Source organism: Channa argus, chromosome 2 (genome assembly GCF_033026475.1).
Source record: "Channa argus isolate prfri chromosome 2, Channa argus male v1.0, whole genome shotgun sequence".
Classification (NCBI taxonomy): Eukaryota; Metazoa; Chordata; class Actinopteri; order Anabantiformes; family Channidae; genus Channa; species Channa argus.
In genome coordinates, this window is record NC_090198.1 from 17,018,363 (window position 1) to 17,036,266 (window position 17,904).

Here is a 17,904-nt window from a genome sequence, read left to right on the forward strand (position 1 = left end):
AAGCGCTGCAAAAAATATCATATCATTAGCGCGTCTGGATGGACTTTTTAGGATTTAACAATTAGTTACAAAGTATAACTGTTAGTTAATCCCAGTGCCGTTTTAAAAGATTATTTCAATTTTTTTTTTGTAAAAAAATGATTCTGAATGATAATATCTCCACCTAACTAAACCTATTTCAATAAATACCTAAATAGTTCTCATTCTGAAAACTCTAGCATTAGAAATAAAAATGCCCTTCATTTTTTCCCGATCTGTAATGAGAATATTACAATTTATAGGCTAACACCAGCTGAAATGTCTCGGTGAGATCCACACTTCTTACAGTGTCTCCTCCTCTTCCCCTCCCCTCCTCCTCCTCTGTAGAGACAGAGGGGGCAGGTCCTATGTGAAGGGCTCTATTACTCCCTTGGCAGGTGATGCTGTAGCTCATTCGGGGCTTGAAGAGTCTCCCAACTTATCCGATTATAATTACAAAGGGGTGACCTGGTTTCAGCACCGCGGCTCGTCAACAGCTCCAGTGGACATTTGACCAACTCCTCCACCCCCCCGGTGCGTCTGACAGAGCGGGGATTCAGGGGCGCAGCCTTCACGGCGGTTTCAGCACCAGCGCGCGGCTGAAGCGGAGCGGAGCTGTCCACACATTCAGCACTTTTCTTCTGAAGGAGGGAGACAACTTATTTCAGGATGGCGATAAAACACCTTGGCCTCTTCGTCCTTGTCCAAATCGTAGCCCTGAGTGTAGTGAGCCAGATATCTGCCTTCCCCACACCTACAGCCTCAACGGATGGTGAGTTGGCCAGAGCCTCTACATTGTATCAGTTTACCGAAGCCTAAAGCGAGTTTTTGCGATAATACCGTGGAAACGTCAGTGATTATAAAGGAGATTTTACAAACGCCAAGGTGCAAAGGTCATAGAGCTCAGAATTTATACTTCTACCAGGTGTTTATAGAAAATACAAGGTTTATTATCTAACCAACAAAATCATTTATAGTCCTGCCGAGATTTAAACACAAGGTGGCCATTTCTGTGCAGTTTGTACCTTCTAGTTAAAGTCGTGTTGGAATTTCTTAATCTGTATATTTTTTAATACGTTTTCAAATGTTTTGCTTTCTGGAGCTCCACTTTAAACTCAGCCATAAATCTGTTGACTAATAAACCGGAGCAAAAAGCAGGTTCCTTTGAAGTTTAGCTGCAGCTCAGCACTGTCCGGTGGATTTTTTTTATCCAAGCCTGGCCGCTTGTGGTCTATTTTCGCCGCAGTTTAATCTTTTGTTTGATAATCCGATTAAGCTCTGCCTTTGCTTTGGTAAACTGGGAGAGCAGAAACGACCGCACAAGTCTGAAAGCTAATGGTATTAAAATTACAGAAAAATATAGTAATATTTAACAAATCAAAACTAAAACAGTGAATGTTTATCTATGTGCAATTTACACTTTGCATCCTAAATCCTAAATAACCTAAATAAATAATTGATTCAATGATTTTTCATTTCCTGACGCAGATAAAACTGTGTACAACAGACAGTTAACAGAAGAAAGACCACTACAAGAGCAGGTGAGCCTCTTTCTCTACAGTATGTCCAAAGCTACATTTCTCATATCCAGCTAAACGGGCTTGTCAAACAAACCTAGTTATCAGCTCAGCCAAAATGATTAATCAGCGCTTAACCTAAGTGAATATCATTGGTTTAATATTTATAATTTCCCCAGATTGCAGAGGCGGACAGCGTGAAGGCTGCAATCCAGTCAGCTGGTAAGAGGAAGCCTTGTTGCCAATCAATTAATGATTTTATTTCTGCCTGCTGAGTGGGTTCATGTTGCAGCACTTCCAGTAAAACAGGCTTCATCTGTATTGAGAAATGACAACTGATGTAAGAGGAGTTCATCTTCACCACTTGTGTTTCTGTGGTTTGATCATTTTTGTTTTCGCTGCGTTTCAGAGAGCAAGCGTCCCGCTGCCTCAAAGGTCACAGAGTCACAGCAGGACCATGATGATTTGACCGTGCTCCACTCACTGCCCGATGGCCAGAAATCAAAGGAGGACACTGAGGTTTCAGTCAAGAAGGAGGACCAGTATGTTCCAGACGAATCAGACTCCACCAAAAGCAGACGTTTGGCCGAAGACTATGACTCAACAAAGAACGGAATGGACTACGGCAAGTACCAGGGTATGCGCACCTACTAACAGGCCCAGTCCAAGCTCTGTTGGAAAAGGTGCAGTGGGTTAGCTGTTGACACATGTGTTGAGTCTGAGTCCTTCTGTTTGTGTGACCAAGGGCAGGGCTCAAACCATGTGCTTCTGTCTGTCACTGGCAGGCAACCAGGCAGCCAATTCAATGTGTGTGATGGGGATAAGCATAGACACATAGACAGAATTAAAGACAGACCACGTGCGTAAAGAGAAAGTAAGATTATCTTCTTTGTCTGAAACTGTAGCAGCAGTAAAGCCAGTTTGTTATTTAGGCTATTGATGAATTCTAATCGTGACTTTTATAATTGACACCTACATCACTTCCTTATATTTATCTCATATTGAAAAATAAAAAATAAATTGACTTGTCTTCTCTCTCTGATTTGAACGAACTCTGTAAATTGTACTAGTAAAGATGTCAATCAATTCATAGTCTTCAAATATCCACCATTCGTGATAATTTTGTTATCTAATTTCAAAATTACATGAAAAACACAAGTTCCGACAATCATTTTGTCCAAATACAGCATTTGAATTCTTCTTCTATATCATACATACATATATGTATGAGATATGTATATATACATCAAAGTTGGTTTTTACCCACAACAGATTTGATCAGATCAGCACACATTTCACTGCATACACATGTAGTCTCATATCCACTCCAGTCATCAGCATAAAGCTGAGTCTCTGTGGTGAGGTGACTCAGGCACAAACCACTGAGTGCTACATTATATTGATCATACATACATATATGTATGAGATATGTATATATACATCAAAGTTGGTTTTTACCCACAACAGATTTGATCAGATCAGCACACATTTCACTGCATACACATGTAATCTCATATCCACTCCAGTCATCAGCATAAAGCTGAGTCTCTGTGGTGAGGTGACTCAGGCACAAACCACTGAGTGCTACATTATATTGATTCATGCAGTCAGCCTGGAAATGACAGGCAGCTCATCAGGTTACGCTAAATTTGGCAAGCACAGTCTGGATTTCATTTCTTATTCTCTACAGCGAGGCAGAAATAGCTCCCGATTTGAAGGTAAAGTAGATCACTGGCGATTCAACCGGAAGTATTTTGGCACATTTTATTTTTATTGTGCCTGTGGTTCTTGATGAGCAGCAGGCACTGTTATGTAACAGAAGCTGTAACAATTGGACATTTCTTACTCCATAATGCAGATATGTGGAACGTGAGAAGAGGCAGAATGAATAATTTACCACTGACAGATCTGTTTCTAGATAATGACAGAGAAATTTCATATCAAGGTCCACAAATATTATATGTTTTGAACGTTATAATACTGTATAAATAGAAACATGCTTACAAATGCCAACATTTATGTTATCTCCACTCAGATGACCCTGGAAGCTTCCGACAGGTCGACGGCACTCTGCTGACAGCAGAAGACATCGTCCAGAAGATCGCGAACAAAATTTACGAGGAGGACGACAGAGGGGTGTTCGACAGAATTGTCTCCAAACTGCTCAAACTGGGGCTGGTAGGTTGTGAGCTTGGACTTTCCTATGCCAGTCAATTCAACAGCATGTGGCATGACATTTTCCCGACAGGGGATCTTTCTGTCTCCTTCTTTCTGCACTCCCTCTTTCCTTGGCAGGAGAAGAAGAGATGTGTGAATTAATTTCAGTTGTGAATTACTTTTGTGGCACTCAATAAGTAGCGGCACAGTACAGATTGTTCCAGGAGATGGAACTCCCAGTGACAGTGATATACAGACGATTACAATCAGTAAATCTGCAGTTCTCTGTCTTTGTCTCTATGTAGATCACAGATAGTCAGGCAGATAGTCTGGAGTACCAAGTGGCCAAGGCTCTCCAGGATCTCATCACCAAAAATGCCAAGAACAATGAGATTGGAGACACTGAGAGAAATGACCAAGAAACAAGGGAGGAGCAGGGTGACCAGGGTTCAGACATAAACGGGGTAAATACTGCCAAACATGATGGCAATGATAACTATGATAACAATTTAGATCACAACAATAAGAACTAAAACATTGCAGGATGCATGGGAGCCGCCCAAGCGTCACTACAATGACAGCGAGGAGGATGAGGAAGAAGATGATGATGACATAGACGAGGAGGACGAAAGAGATGCAGAAGACGAGCGGGGTGACACAGGAGACAACACCTGGGACAAAGATCCTCAGGAGGGCAACGAGGTGAGCGCTGGAGACGGGCTACAGGACCTGCAGTACTTTCCGAACTTCTATCGTCTGCTCAGGAGCCTCGACTCGGGTAAAAACATAAACACTTCACAACACCCGTCATCCAGAGACAGGACCAAGAATAGAGAGCTGTTGTTACCATGGCAACATTTTTCTCACGTATCAGTCAATACTTATTTTGGCTGCCTCTCTTTCCCCCATCACATCTACCTAGGAAGTGCAGATGAAACACACATATCATTTATAATTCCCCACAGTCAAACAACATGTGGTCTCAGTAGCATCCTGGCAACCAATTACCATTAACAAAATATCAATGCTAGATGTTGGCTCTGAATGTGTCCTCTTGTTTGCTGTTACAGATCAAGACACTCAGGAGAGAGAGACATTAATTACCATCATGAAGACGCTGATTGACTTTGTAAAGATGATGGTGAAGTATGGCACCATCACACCAGAGGAGGGAGTGTCTTATCTCGGTAAGACATAGAATATACCTTAATTTGTTGTTATTTATAGTGACAGAGTAACTGTTTTTCTAATTATAGTTGGAGACATTCAGGTACAGAATGTGAGGCATATGTGTCAGATAAGCATAGGTGCGCTATGGCTACACAAGACAGGGGCAATAATACAAGACAACTGTACAGCTTGTATTACTGTTAATTGCTTATTTCATCCATGTTGTACAGCCCTTTACATCTCTGGGCTACATGTAAATCAAAGATGTCTTTTAAGTTTCAGTTAATTGTTTATAGCATTAACCAGTTAGTTTGCTTTGCTTTCTCTGCGTTTTTTTTTTTTTTTTTTTTTTCTGTGTTCTGTGAATTTTTTTATTCCCCATCAGCCAGTGCAGTGGAGTGTGAAGCCTGTGCAAACAGATTACTGTCAGGGACAGCTGACATAAACAGGCTGATGACTGGCTGTCACATCAGTAGCCATTGGAAAAGCTGGCCACCTGTAAGGGACACTTGTCATCTCTGTGTATGAGCCTCAGGAAACCCCAGATGCAAAATCTCTGTTTTTGTCTCTTACTTGAAATGACAGTCTAAGAAAATGCTATTTCACACATACAGAATATTTAGTTGTGCTTTCAAAAATTTGGATAATTCTCAGAATAGTCACTATTTATTGACAAGTCTAGTATTTTCTGTTGTTATTATGCCATTTGTTTAATGTTTAAAATTGTGAAATTCTCACCAGATTTTCATAGCCCAAAATTAGGTCTTAAAATGAGTTTTGTTTTCAATCCAGCAGCCCAAAAATGAACACTTGTTACATTTAAAGTGAAAATGAGAATCCAATTATTACATTTGATGAACTTGAACATATCACAAGCTCTGTGTTCTAGTATTAAAACTGAGACTGTTGAAAGATGAATTTGTACTCGTAGCAGCAGCTGTTCATTGTTGTCTCCTGTACTATGAACTATACACACCAGTACACACCAGTACAAAACAGGCATATAACATTACACAAGATGTGGGTTTCCTAGGCAACCCATTTGGCTTTTTATAGCATAGGTTGAAAGGAGATAATAGCAGAGACCTTCGCCATCACCTAGCAACATGTTAATGACCCTCTCCCCACCTCCGCCCCAAACTGGGAGTGATATTCTCATGAGTCAACCAGGTACACAACTGAATAGCTGTCAATCAACACTAATCTGCCTGAGGCTGGTCCAGGCCTCAAGATAGATGGAGATAGACGAACATAGAGAATAAGGGAAAAAGAAGGATGATGTGTATGAGAGAGTGTGTGTGGGCAGAGGCAGAGGATGAAATAATGGGCTTCCACAGTGTCACAGGTGGGAGGAGGCAGCTTGAACAAAGAGAAAGAACAAGGACAAGTGATATGGTTAGATAATAAGAAAGGAAAAGAATGGAAATGAGAAAGGAAATTGCCTTAATGCTCATTTACAGTGCTGAAGTCAAGCCATCCTCTTTTTCTTATGTGGGTTTTCCTTGCGCCCTTATATTTATCTATTATTCATTAAAACCTCCATAAGATCTGGTCTCAGTTCAGCAAAGAAACATTTACTATGCAGAAGCTTGTACTAATATTGTAGGGTATCTAATGTCAATTTCAAATGCCTTAAAATAAGTTGTTATTAAAAACCTGATACAGTGGATGACATTTCAGTGGATCTCTGCGATATGTGTATCATCTGTGTGTAACATCTGCTTCCTCTGTTTTTGAACACACTGTTTGTCCCTTTGTTAATCCAGAGAAGACAAGTCGCACTTCTGTCTAATCCCCATACAGTGTGTTTGTGTCACGCCCTGACTGATTTAAGTTGTTTTTATCAGATTTTAGATTAGTACAATAAATTATAACTTTGTTCAAGAAACGAATCTATATGTGTTTTATTATTCTGCAGAGAACCTGGATGCTATGATAGCCATGCAGACCAAGAACAAGTTGGGCAAATCTCTGGTACCTCCTGATTTCACTGGACCCAACGGTAAATAGCTTCATAGGTTTTCCACACATTTAGACTGAAAACAACAAAATCACAAAACCTCACATATGAATTCATTATATTTATTTTTTTATTATTCACAATAATTGTAATTAACTCTGACCCTAACAATTTGTACAGGTGAAATAACCTAAGCATATTTCTGTGCTGTTTATTTGATGTAGGGAAAAATTTGGATGAGGATGACAACACCAAAGCTGAGGCCGCCAAGATGCAGAGGGAGTATGAGAACCTGAAAGACTCAACTAAGAAGGAGCAGCCATCGCCTGAGACCGGTCAGTCTGCTATCCAATCCTGATGACCAGAGGGAACATAAATAGCCTTTTCTTGTGTGATCTGCTAAAATAATTTAAAATGTAAAAAATTAAATTAAAAAAAAAACTTGATTTTATATGTTTATTGTTTTGTGTTAAAATGTCTCAAAAAAAAATGCAAGACTTTCACATTTAGCAAACTCCCACCACACCAGCTCAATGAAGCAAAAAATCTCCTCACCACCAAAGTAAAATGACTTCAAAATTTTTGAGAATGTAATGATGCCAGGTCCAAATCAGACCTTTTGTTTTCACTCAGTGAGCCTAAGAGGAAGTAAACAACTCTGTGGCAGTCCAGGCCAGTCATAGTTCAGTCTCTGCTTGTCCCTGTACAAGGCCAGTCCAATAACACTCAAAGGAAAGCTAGTACCCTTTCATCAGTATAATCCACACAAAACACACACACAGACACAAATTTGGAAAAAAGCTAACAATGAGCAGGATTACCTTAATGATGTTCGTTTCTGTAGAAAATGAAGTAAATCCTGACTAAACTGTGTTTTAGTATTTCTATGTTACCAGGTTTACATAATACAACGTTTGTGGGAAAATGTGGGTATAAGTTATAACCAAATTTATTCTAAGGTTTAGTAAAAATTTTATTTTGATTGGTGGTTAAAATCAATTTAAATGTCAAACTGTATCGTGTATACATATACTGTATCTATCGTTTCTCCACAATGAGTGGGTCTTTTTTTGGAACAGACCTAGAAAGGACAAGAAAATGTAAAGAGTCATTCTATTTCTTTCTATTTTCTATATTTTAATACATTAAAGGCAATTATTTTCACATCTGTCTTCATTATTTCCTCCTTCTCTTCAGATCAGCCTGGCAAGTCAGAGACTTATCTGGAGGCCATCAGGAAGAACATAGAATGGCTGAAGAAACACAACAAAGAAGAAGGCAAAGATGGTGAGATCTATACTCTTACTAGAATAAGGATGAGGATTAAATACAGACCTGAAAAATATGTCTGCTCAGTGATCATTCTGCAGAGATGATCAGTTATGCATTGACACACAAACAATTCCTTTTCAACTACTCTAGAGAGCTCTCTCTTCTCCAGTCTTTGCTGAGTTTCGAGAGCCAGAGCAAGAAAAGCCTTGTCCTCTGCCTCCCATAGTGGGTCACAGACAGGTCCGAGGCGGTGCAGAACAGAAAATTTTAAACCTCTTTAGTTAGACTCAATTTGCAATTAAAATGAGTGTGGGATAGCAGGAAAGATGATTCACTTCAAATCTCATGAATATGGATAATTCTTGATGAGTCTGTCCTAATTACTTGTGATACAGCAGCCTTGTTCAAAGATAATGGTCCATTCATTAATTCCCTGATACCTGTTTATTAAGATTTTTGGCTTGAAAAAAGCCACAGATCCTCGCTGAGTTCTACTTATTTCTAAATATGTATAGTGCTTGCAAGTGTGTATTACCCACAATGTAACTGTCAGCATTTGTAAAGAAGCAGCATATGACCCAGAAATTGCATTACACCCAACCGTGTACGCATCTATTGGTAGAAGCCTGCTGCTGGGCCCTCCACAGTGTAAAATCAAAACCTAGTGGTGTTCAATTAAACAGAGCACAAATAAATGTTAATGAGCTCTCACTATTCAGGCCATCCACCCACTGGTGATCATCAGGGGAGGACATCTGACCAAAACAAAACTTTTTCAGATATATAGATGGTTAATGCTCACAAGCCTAATGTAAACTGTGTAATCAACTGGTGAATCAGCCTCAAGTGATTCAGAAAAACAAAGACAGAGAAATAACAGATAAAAACAAAGTTTGACCCAGTTTCTTGTGCACATTGTAAATGCAGAAGAAAAAGAGGGGCTGACACTGGGGGTATAGCACCCCAGAGCAGAGGAGCCAAAGCAGCAGGGAAGTTTTGTTTGATGCTCTTCTCCGACCTGGCTCTGTATAGGACACTTCATTAGCATTCTAATATGTTAACTGGTTGACTGGGACAACAGAGGCTAATCAACCCCCCGGCTGTCTGTTAGGATTCACAGCAGAAGAGACAAACTGATAATGGTGTCAAAGCAGGCTTTTTCAGAACGATAGCACATACAGTCAAATGTTTATGTAAAATCGCCCTATTTTACCATGGTGTAAATCTCAATAGCTTGTACCACCTTGTACCACATTATGTTCAACCTAGTCTCTATGTTTTTTTCTCTCTTCAAGAGAAAACACAGCTGGAGGTTAACAAAAGCCCTTTCGACAAAATAAGTGTCATAGAAACAGATTGGGCAACGGGCCATTTATTGTGTTTACCCTAGCAGAAGTATCCATTAGGACAACCTCAAAGGTTCAGTGTCTATGTGTATGTGTACCTACACACAACACAGATTAGCCAGGGGAGCAGATGGACATAAAGGCAACATCCTGGGTTGGGCTTTTGGCTCCTTGCAGCGAAGATTGAGAGGAGCGATGCCATCTCTAATCACATTCTGTTAATCCCCTGCACACGTCATGCTTGTCATCAACAAAGCAACTGTATCTCAAAGCAGTGCAACAAATAGCTGTTGCTATTAACTGAATGTGAAGATGTCGTACTTCTTGGATGTCCTCTGCCTTTCTGTGCCTGCTTATGCAGAGTCAGTGAGAAGTGGTGCAGCAGCTGTTTGCCTGCTCATGAGTCTCATTTGTTATAAATACACAGTTGGTCGTCACCTGCTACTGTGTCCTTGTGCTGCTGACTTAAATGACAATGACTTGTCTGTAGCAAGGTTAAAACAAACAGTTGTACAAAAGTTACTACCTGAAACTAATCACACTGAATTGAATAAGAAGTATAACTTGGCAATTATGTATGTGTCAGTCGTCCTTTGTCAAGCTTACTTCAAGATTGCATGTACTATCTTACAGCAAACATGTTAACCCTGACCCTAATCCCACATGATTATAACTATTGGACCAGATTGTAGCTTGTTTGGGTGGGCCATTTTAAGAAGCCATGCATCGAGGTTTTGATGTCTGATCTAATGTACATATCCTGTCAACTACCTCACAAACTTCCTCTTTGAGTCCCAGAATATAAACCATTCATTTGTTATGTCTGACTTTCCAGATTATGACCTCTCTAAGCTAAAGGACTTCATGGACCAGCAGGTTGACTCTTACATTGAGAAAGGCATCATTGCCAAGGACGAAGGTGACACCATTAAGAGAATCTACAGCAGCCTGTAATGCTATAATCCATCCAAAAACCAATATCTGGCCTAAAACGCGGGACTGAATCAGACAGTAGGATCTCCAATAAAACCCTGACCACTTAGTTACTTTCCCTAGTGTGGTAAAGCATATACTGTGTATTCAAACTATCTGCTTAAGGGGAACTTGTTTACCCTCCCAGATATTCTGAAGAAGTAACACCATCAACACAACAGTAAAATGATTCTTTAAAGATACCGGATAATATTTGCACGTCAAGATCGCAGAGTAATAATCACTAACATTATTCAGGAAGAAATCATTAGTATTTTATGTTACAAACTCATAAGTCCAACTAAATGCTAGCATTTACTCCAACCTGACTCCCGTGAGAAATGAATGTTATGTGTATGATGCTTTTTCAACTATTGGTTCCAACATAGTTTTTTTGCAAACAAAATACACATATATCAAACTGTACTCATTATGTGTAACCTGTCTTAGGCTTTTATCTTAATTTTTTCGCTATGTCTAAAACCTTAATGTATTCTTGCTTTTTATTTACCAAAAATATATTTGTTGTGCAACATGTCAGTGCCCTCCATACCCCTCTGTTCTGCTATGTTTCTGGGGCCCACTAGAGGGCATTGTGTGTATCCTCAATTTTGCATGTCTCTGAGTTTGCCATCTCTGCAGAGACACAAGATGAAGTATTTTTAAATGTAAATATTTGTGATTTTTTTCCTAAAATTTAAAAGCAATTAAAACATTGCATTTTCTTTACCTGTGTGCTTAACTTTGACAATGAAGCAACACTGAATAAACACCACTAGCAGACATCCACATACTCACAAAAAACCTGCATCATTATGTAAACACTATGGATCTTCACAACTGTTTTAAATACATATTTATTTTTCCCAAACAAATCCCAAATAAAACCAAATATAATTTAAAAGCACAAAAAAAAAAAACAGTTAAAAAAAACAGGTAACAGACAGTTCCACACTCATGAATAATGGATTTACACTTCAAAAATAGAGCGGTTCCATTTGTGCCCTAAGAAAAAGCTTCTATGAGGCAAATGGAATGTGTTTAAAGGCTTGGGTCTATCCAGCGATTGTGTTTGGGGTGTGCTCACACAGGGTAAACACCGATGAGGAAGGCCTGAATATACTTTACAACGATGCTATATTAGGAGAGGATTTAGAATATCAGGAGAAGTTAGCAATTCTGAGACTGCTTAGGGCTGTGTGTGTGTGTGTGTGTGTGTGTGTGTGTGTGTGTGTGTGTGTGTGTATATGCAGCAGGTGGATCTGTACAGCAGCTTCAGACATATATGATGAGTAGATGATGGGCACATGTGCGTTGATACTATGTATATCAGATGCTCCATTGTACTGTTAAATCTCCCTATAAAACCGGACAAAACAATAACCATCATAATGACTGCATTATCAATAAATAAAAGGCAAACATAACACTTTTGTTCAACACGGTTTGGTAAAAGTAAAAAGGTAAAGAAAAAGGGTAATGTGGTTGTGGTAGCGTGTTTGTGCGTGTGTGTGTGTGTGTGTGTGTGTGTGTGTGTGTCTGTGTCTGTGTCTGTGTGTGTGTGTCTGTGTGTGTGTCTGTGAGTATGTGTATCTGTGAGTATGTGTATGTGTCCAACACAGATCTGCATGTGAACAGATCGGTTCTTCATATCTCCTGGTATGCTGTTGTAGGGGTTCCGTAACTCTCCTCTTGGCTCCTGCAAAAGAAAAAAGAACTTTTAAATTACTTTGGAAATACTATGTGTGTATAATAGATGACACACCGGACACAGCTGACAACATAACAATGTCTGTGGTCCCATCTTAAAACATTTTTTACTTTTTACATTTTAGTTCTTATACCTCAAACTATTCACAGAGCTGAACATACAGTGTAGAAGCAGGAAATTACACTAATTATATTATGAAGAGGCTAAGATATCAAAAGGTATAATATCAACAGTTGAAGGATAGAAAAGCTTTAAATCAGAAATAAGCAATGAAAGTTAGAAAAGAGAAGAAGAAAGATTGAAATGCATCCTGAGGGAGGACAGGATCAATCCTTAAAGCCAAGAAGACTATTAACAATGTAATTTATCTTTTCCATATAAATCCTGTAAAGTTTTGGGATGCAATGGAGAGCAACTGGTCTAATCCCATATTACTCAGATGTTTAACCATCTTTTAAGCTATTTTATGCAACTGAAAGTATCCGTGCCATAAAAACAAAAACTAAAAAAATCTACCATGCTCAGCTAAGCAGTTCTCTCTTCATGCTCTAAAAGAGCTCTGCCTTGCTGTTTACACTCCAACATGTTTGCAAAGCCTATCAGGTGGCTATCCTTAAATACTAGTAATTAAAATAAAAAATGTTGCAAAACTGAAAATCAGTTCACTAACTGTTCAGAACGAGTGTAACTAAATAATTTTCCAGAAGGGCGTTTCTCTGATCTGTGAGAGTGGGTCACAGGAGGCTTAGAGAGCTCCACAGAAAATGTTTTAAGCATTAATGAAATTATGTTTTCTACCTTGTCTTTAACTTAGTTTTTATTTCTTTATCATTAACTGTATTTACATTAAGATGATATGTGGTGGAGAACAAAGTCTTGGTCGAAGGAACAACAAATTCAAATGGTATGTGGGCAATCAAAGTCTTATGTTAAATCTTCTTCAACACGTGAACAAAGCACAGACCCAAACTTATCTTAAAAAGGAAACAGTGTGCTCAGAGTGAAGAACAGCCTCTTGAAGTAGTGTGCTTAATGAGCTCAAGCTAGCAAACTAAAATTTTTGTTTTATTACCTTTGAAATTAAATTTTATCACATCAAATTATTTCTATAAATTATTCATCCTATATTTCACAAAGAATAATAACATTTCACTTCATATGTTTTGTACTTTATTAAATGTGTTCTCACTAATTTAACTTGGTTCTTTCATCTAGGTGTTTAGGTATCTTTGTTATTTTGTGAATCATCCTTTAGTACTGCATCCTTTCTTTGTATTGACCTCTATCAATATTTTGTAACTCATATTTGAAAATGTATTATATAAACAGGATTATTCTTTTAATCTAAAAGTATATAAATAATAAATAACCAAAAAAACTAAATAAAATGATATGTATCTCAGATAAATAAATAAAGCAGAGCCAACCATTAGTTAGCAGTTCAGCTTAATGGTTTTGTGGTTTGTTTCAGGCTAGGGAGGAAACTAAACAGGCGTGCAGCCTGTGTTTGCTCTGAATTCTGTGGAAACAAAGGAGTGAGCCTCTGTTTGTGCAGCACTGAAGCTCCACAGCACAGCCTCAGATGTGGCTGGAGTCAGACAGACAGACTTTGCTTTAGCTGCTAGGTAAACTAATAAAGAGAAATTAAATGTCTTTTACAATGACACACAGCTTGTGCCTTTGTCAAACAAAGCACAAGGCCAGAGTTACTGGTACATCATGCTGTGTTTTCAGTGATTTAGAATAATGAAATACATATGCTATCAGACACTAATCATTACATTTAGCAGTTTTTTAAACATGTCCTAATTATATTACACAAATCTAACAATTAGAAAGTAGTACAGTTGCCTAGCCATTTCACTACCAGATTATAATATAATATAATATATTAAATATATATAAAAATATATATTAAAAATACAAATTCAAAACCTCATATTATCTTGTGGAATTATAGGGCTATAAAATGTAGGAACTTCACCTAAGCTTAATGTCAAAAGAAAGATTTCCCTAATTCTAAGGCTCTGCAATATCGTTTCAGACCACCAATTATAGCACAAATTAGAAATAATTGATGCTGGTACAACTGCCCAGTCAGGTAATGTGGGACCAACAGGAAGGAAAGTGACTTAATATTTGTAATGGAAGGCTGAAAAAACAATCGTATGATCAAAAAAGAGAGAGCTCCGTCCTTACTAAACTTGTCTAGCCAAAAAGCCTGGTTTCTTTGAAAATGAACATACAGTATGTCATCAGCTATCCAGTTGTAAAATCATCCTCTGTCTCAGCATGTAGTGTCTAGTAGACAAGGTCAGGCCTGATTAATCAAGCCAAAGCTGCTGCTAAATACTGTATAAGTGGGCCTCTCATTCCTCTGTTTTCTATTTTTACTTTGCTTGCATTCATTTTCTGTGCCTGCTGACTGGAACTTCTGGCAATCACCTAATGAGCTCAGGGACTGAGAGTCTGCATTTGGGTTGCATTTGTCTTGAAGCATCCAAACTATATCCTATCCTAACCCCTTAAAAAACTATTTTCTCTGAAGATATAGACCCACAGAAGCTTGTGCCTGGTGTCTAATATATCCGGTCTACTTCACCCTCAACAAGCTACCAACACTGTGTGCATGCAACACTTTAGCACCTCACCTCACTTCCTCTTCTTTCAGCCTGCGTGCGGCCTGCTTTGACTGTTTAATTTGCAAGTCAAGTCTGTGTAAGAAGTCTTTGGCTGACAGCTCCTCTGGTTGGGACTGAGGCTGAGAGACTATGGAGTCCTCAAGGGGTGGGGAAGGGGTTGGCGAGAGTCCCTCAACATCCTGCGTCATGATACAGAGTGTGTCTGCCTCTGGGCATGCTGCTTCACTGTCCCCATCAGGAGACTCCAGGGACAGTCCGTTAAATATGGAGCGCTTCTCCGACACCACAGGGATATTGAGGCTGTTCCTCAAGAAGATGCAGTCATTGCTGTACAGCTTATTGGCTCTCTTGATCTGCTCCATCTGGCACATAGGCAGACAGCACAAAAAGGAATGTTTTTGTGTGATTAAAATTACAAGACCTTAAGACAAAATAATTTCTTTAAATATATTCCATTTTCATCAATTTGTTAACATGGAGACCGTGTTACAAAAAAAAAAAAGATTAAAGAAACTAATATTTCATTAGAATTTGTGTTTGCCATATCTGTTGTTCTTCCCAAGAATCATCTTGGTAGATGTTGTATTGTAGTGGTACCAAGTCAAATTATCTACATGATAACATAATGACACACAGTAAACAGTGTTTTGGTTTTGTTTTGTTTTTCCATGCCCTTGGAGTTGGGGGTGCTGTGGTAAACGTCTCCTTTGCTCAGTTTGATAATCCAGCCTTACGTGCACAAGTACAGTCAGGCAAACGCTTTCTTTTTGAAAGGGATGAGACGTCTGAGCCCTTTAAACCTTTAACCTCTGATGTTAGCACGTGTTTAGAAAATTATGTAGAAGAATTACAAGAAGTAAGATTTGTTCCCACTTGGTGAAACAAAGACATAATGTGAGCTTGATATGTTGGGATAATAGTCCTTCCAGTAAATCTGTAGGGAGCTGCAGGAAGAAAGAGCTCTTCCTTTTGACAGTTGTGGGCTTAATGTTGCCAACAAACTAAGCTTTCAAGGGGAATAAAACATGATTTCCACATAGCTACAGCAACCAGGCCTGATGTTGACGTTGGCTCTTCTTGTCGGTCAGTGAGGAGTTAAAGTGTGACCCCTGCCATCAGGGGTAAAGCACCAACTAAAACTGCAGTGGTTGTGTAGCAGCCTTACCGTAACACCGTACTTGAGAGCAATCCCCTGCAGGGTGTCACTGTCTGTAACACGATGCTCTATGTATTTCTCCCCCAGCGAGGCCGTGACGCTTGCTGTGCTTCCGTACGAGCGGATTTTAGTCCGGGCCAAGCTCTGGGAGAGTTCGCTCTCAGACTCGGAACCAGACCTGGACCGAGGGAAGATGGGCTGTCCAACTCGTCCTCCTCCATCCCGCATCGGCAGGACGGGCGAGAACTCCGCCATCTTCTCTAGAATAAATAAAGGGGCCGTTGCTTGTTTGAATTATCGCTCCGACTGACCAATAGCAATGAAGTGGAAGTCCGGTTCAAGCAGGAGGGAAACTCCCATCCCCGGTCAAATTGTGTTAGTCCACACAAGGAATAAGAGACATGATTTGGGAGATACCACCTCACGACTCACTTTTGTCGTGTATCCGTTAGGTTGACGTAAACACGCACAGAACGTTCCGAACGTTCCAGCGGAAGGACAATAATATAAGTTCCGGTTACGCTTTCAAATAGCACAAATAATAAAAAACATTGAGCGGATGATTATTAGAACAGTGCTCAAACAACGAATAAGACCTGTCTGCAGACATGTATTGAACAATTTAATGGGCCAGGGTTGGTTTTAACATTGGGGGAGATGTTTACACAAACACGCCTGCAAGATGCCTCACACTCAGACTTTCTTTTACAGTCAGAGAAACTTAAAACAAGGCTCTGAAAACATTTACATTTGATGACAATTATTTAAATGGCAATTTGACCCCCACATCCTTTTTATAAATTAACTGCATTTGTCAAACTTTTTTAAAGCAACTCTCAACCCTTTATTGTTTTTGCTTACAGCATTTATTTTACTAAATAGAATTATGCTTTATAGAGTTAACAGAAACAAATTTTTGATCACTTACCAATAAAAACCTAGCCAAGAAGGTTGGACACAGAGTTATGTTATGACAGGTTATCTATTTTACTGAATAGTTGTATTCACTTTTACTTGCATTTTATAAAACAATAGAACTGTGCTCACCTTTTCAACAGATACAATGAAAGGTTTAAGCTGGTTTAAGTTAACACACTTCTTGTGTAACATATAAATGAAACCCATTAAGAAAATACTAGAGAGATCATTTCACATTAGGTGGAAACATTTGACAGGTTTCTGTGACCACTAACTGCTGCATGTGACTGGGGCAAGAGCAGTTAGATGACACTGTCTTTAAGGGGAACCTGGTTGACAGTCCCATGACAAGTCATGCAGGAAAATAACATGCTTTTGATCAACACCCTATTGTAAAAGCTATGAAAAAACAACAAGGGGCTTTTCCAAGATGTAATAGTGCCATAAAGTCTGCTAAATACGAAAATGTTTATTCCCTACACTTTATTTTTCTATATTACCGGAAATTATATTGACATTAGTTGCACAAACAGCTTGCACCTTGTATTTGAGATAAAATGAATAAAACAAAAAGGTTTTCTTATATCATTTAGAAAAGAAAAATGATTTTAAATTTTATACATCCCATAAAAAAGGTTATTTAAAAACTGTTTATATTTGATTTCTTAGATGATGCTTGTTTCAATATAATTGTATAATCGTTTAAAGTCATATTGCCTCCTTTGATTAGGTAGGATAGAATACCAAAAATTACTTAAGGCATCTTTAAGAATATATGGACAGGATTCTGTTGACACTAGTTTCATGTCTTGGTAATTTTGGTGTTGTTGTTTGGTTACACCATTAGATAGAACGCCAGGTTTTCAGTACATTAAATGTTTTTTGTTTTTAATTGTATGGGACTGATAATGAAATGACATTGATGATAGCAGAAATAATTTACTTTTTCAGCAATCTGAATGGCTGTAAAAACTTGTAATTTCTATTTTTGTTTTTTATTTGTTTTTTTATTAAACAACTTCGACATGCACCTGGAAGCCAGAGGTAAGTTCATCATTTTAGGAT

At 38.7% G+C, this 17,904-nt stretch overlaps 2 protein-coding genes across 3 annotated transcripts; one reads left to right on the forward strand and one right to left on the reverse strand.

The window, feature by feature from the left end:
- Window positions 1-388: 388 nt before the first annotated feature.
- scg3 (secretogranin III) lies at window positions 389-11,141 on the forward strand. Of its 2 annotated transcripts, none has more exons than XM_067495952.1 (12): window positions 389-790; window positions 1,507-1,559; window positions 1,715-1,757; window positions 1,945-2,172; window positions 3,571-3,713; window positions 3,998-4,156; window positions 4,236-4,470; window positions 4,763-4,879; window positions 6,781-6,864; window positions 7,047-7,157; window positions 8,020-8,109; window positions 10,276-11,141. In XM_067495952.1, exons 1-12 carry the CDS (start codon window positions 688-690, stop codon window positions 10,392-10,394), a joined length of 1,485 nt encoding a protein of 494 aa, XP_067352053.1. In that variant the 5' UTR covers window positions 389-687; the 3' UTR covers window positions 10,395-11,141. The 2 variants fall into 2 exon arrangements, with proteins under 2 accessions (XP_067352053.1, XP_067352055.1); XM_067495954.1 differs by having other exon boundaries at window positions 390-790; window positions 1,945-2,160.
- A 110-nt stretch (window positions 11,142-11,251) lies between these two features.
- Window positions 11,252-16,393, reverse strand: lysmd2 (LysM, putative peptidoglycan-binding, domain containing 2). The gene is made up of 3 exons (XM_067495955.1): window positions 15,931-16,393; window positions 14,775-15,127; window positions 11,252-12,111 (listed from the first exon to the last, which is right to left on the reverse strand). The coding sequence occupies exons 1-3, from the start codon at window positions 16,174-16,176 to the stop codon at window positions 12,060-12,062; spliced, it is 651 nt and encodes a 216-aa protein (XP_067352056.1). The 5' UTR covers window positions 16,177-16,393; the 3' UTR covers window positions 11,252-12,059.
- Window positions 16,394-17,904: the final 1,511 nt, after the last annotated feature.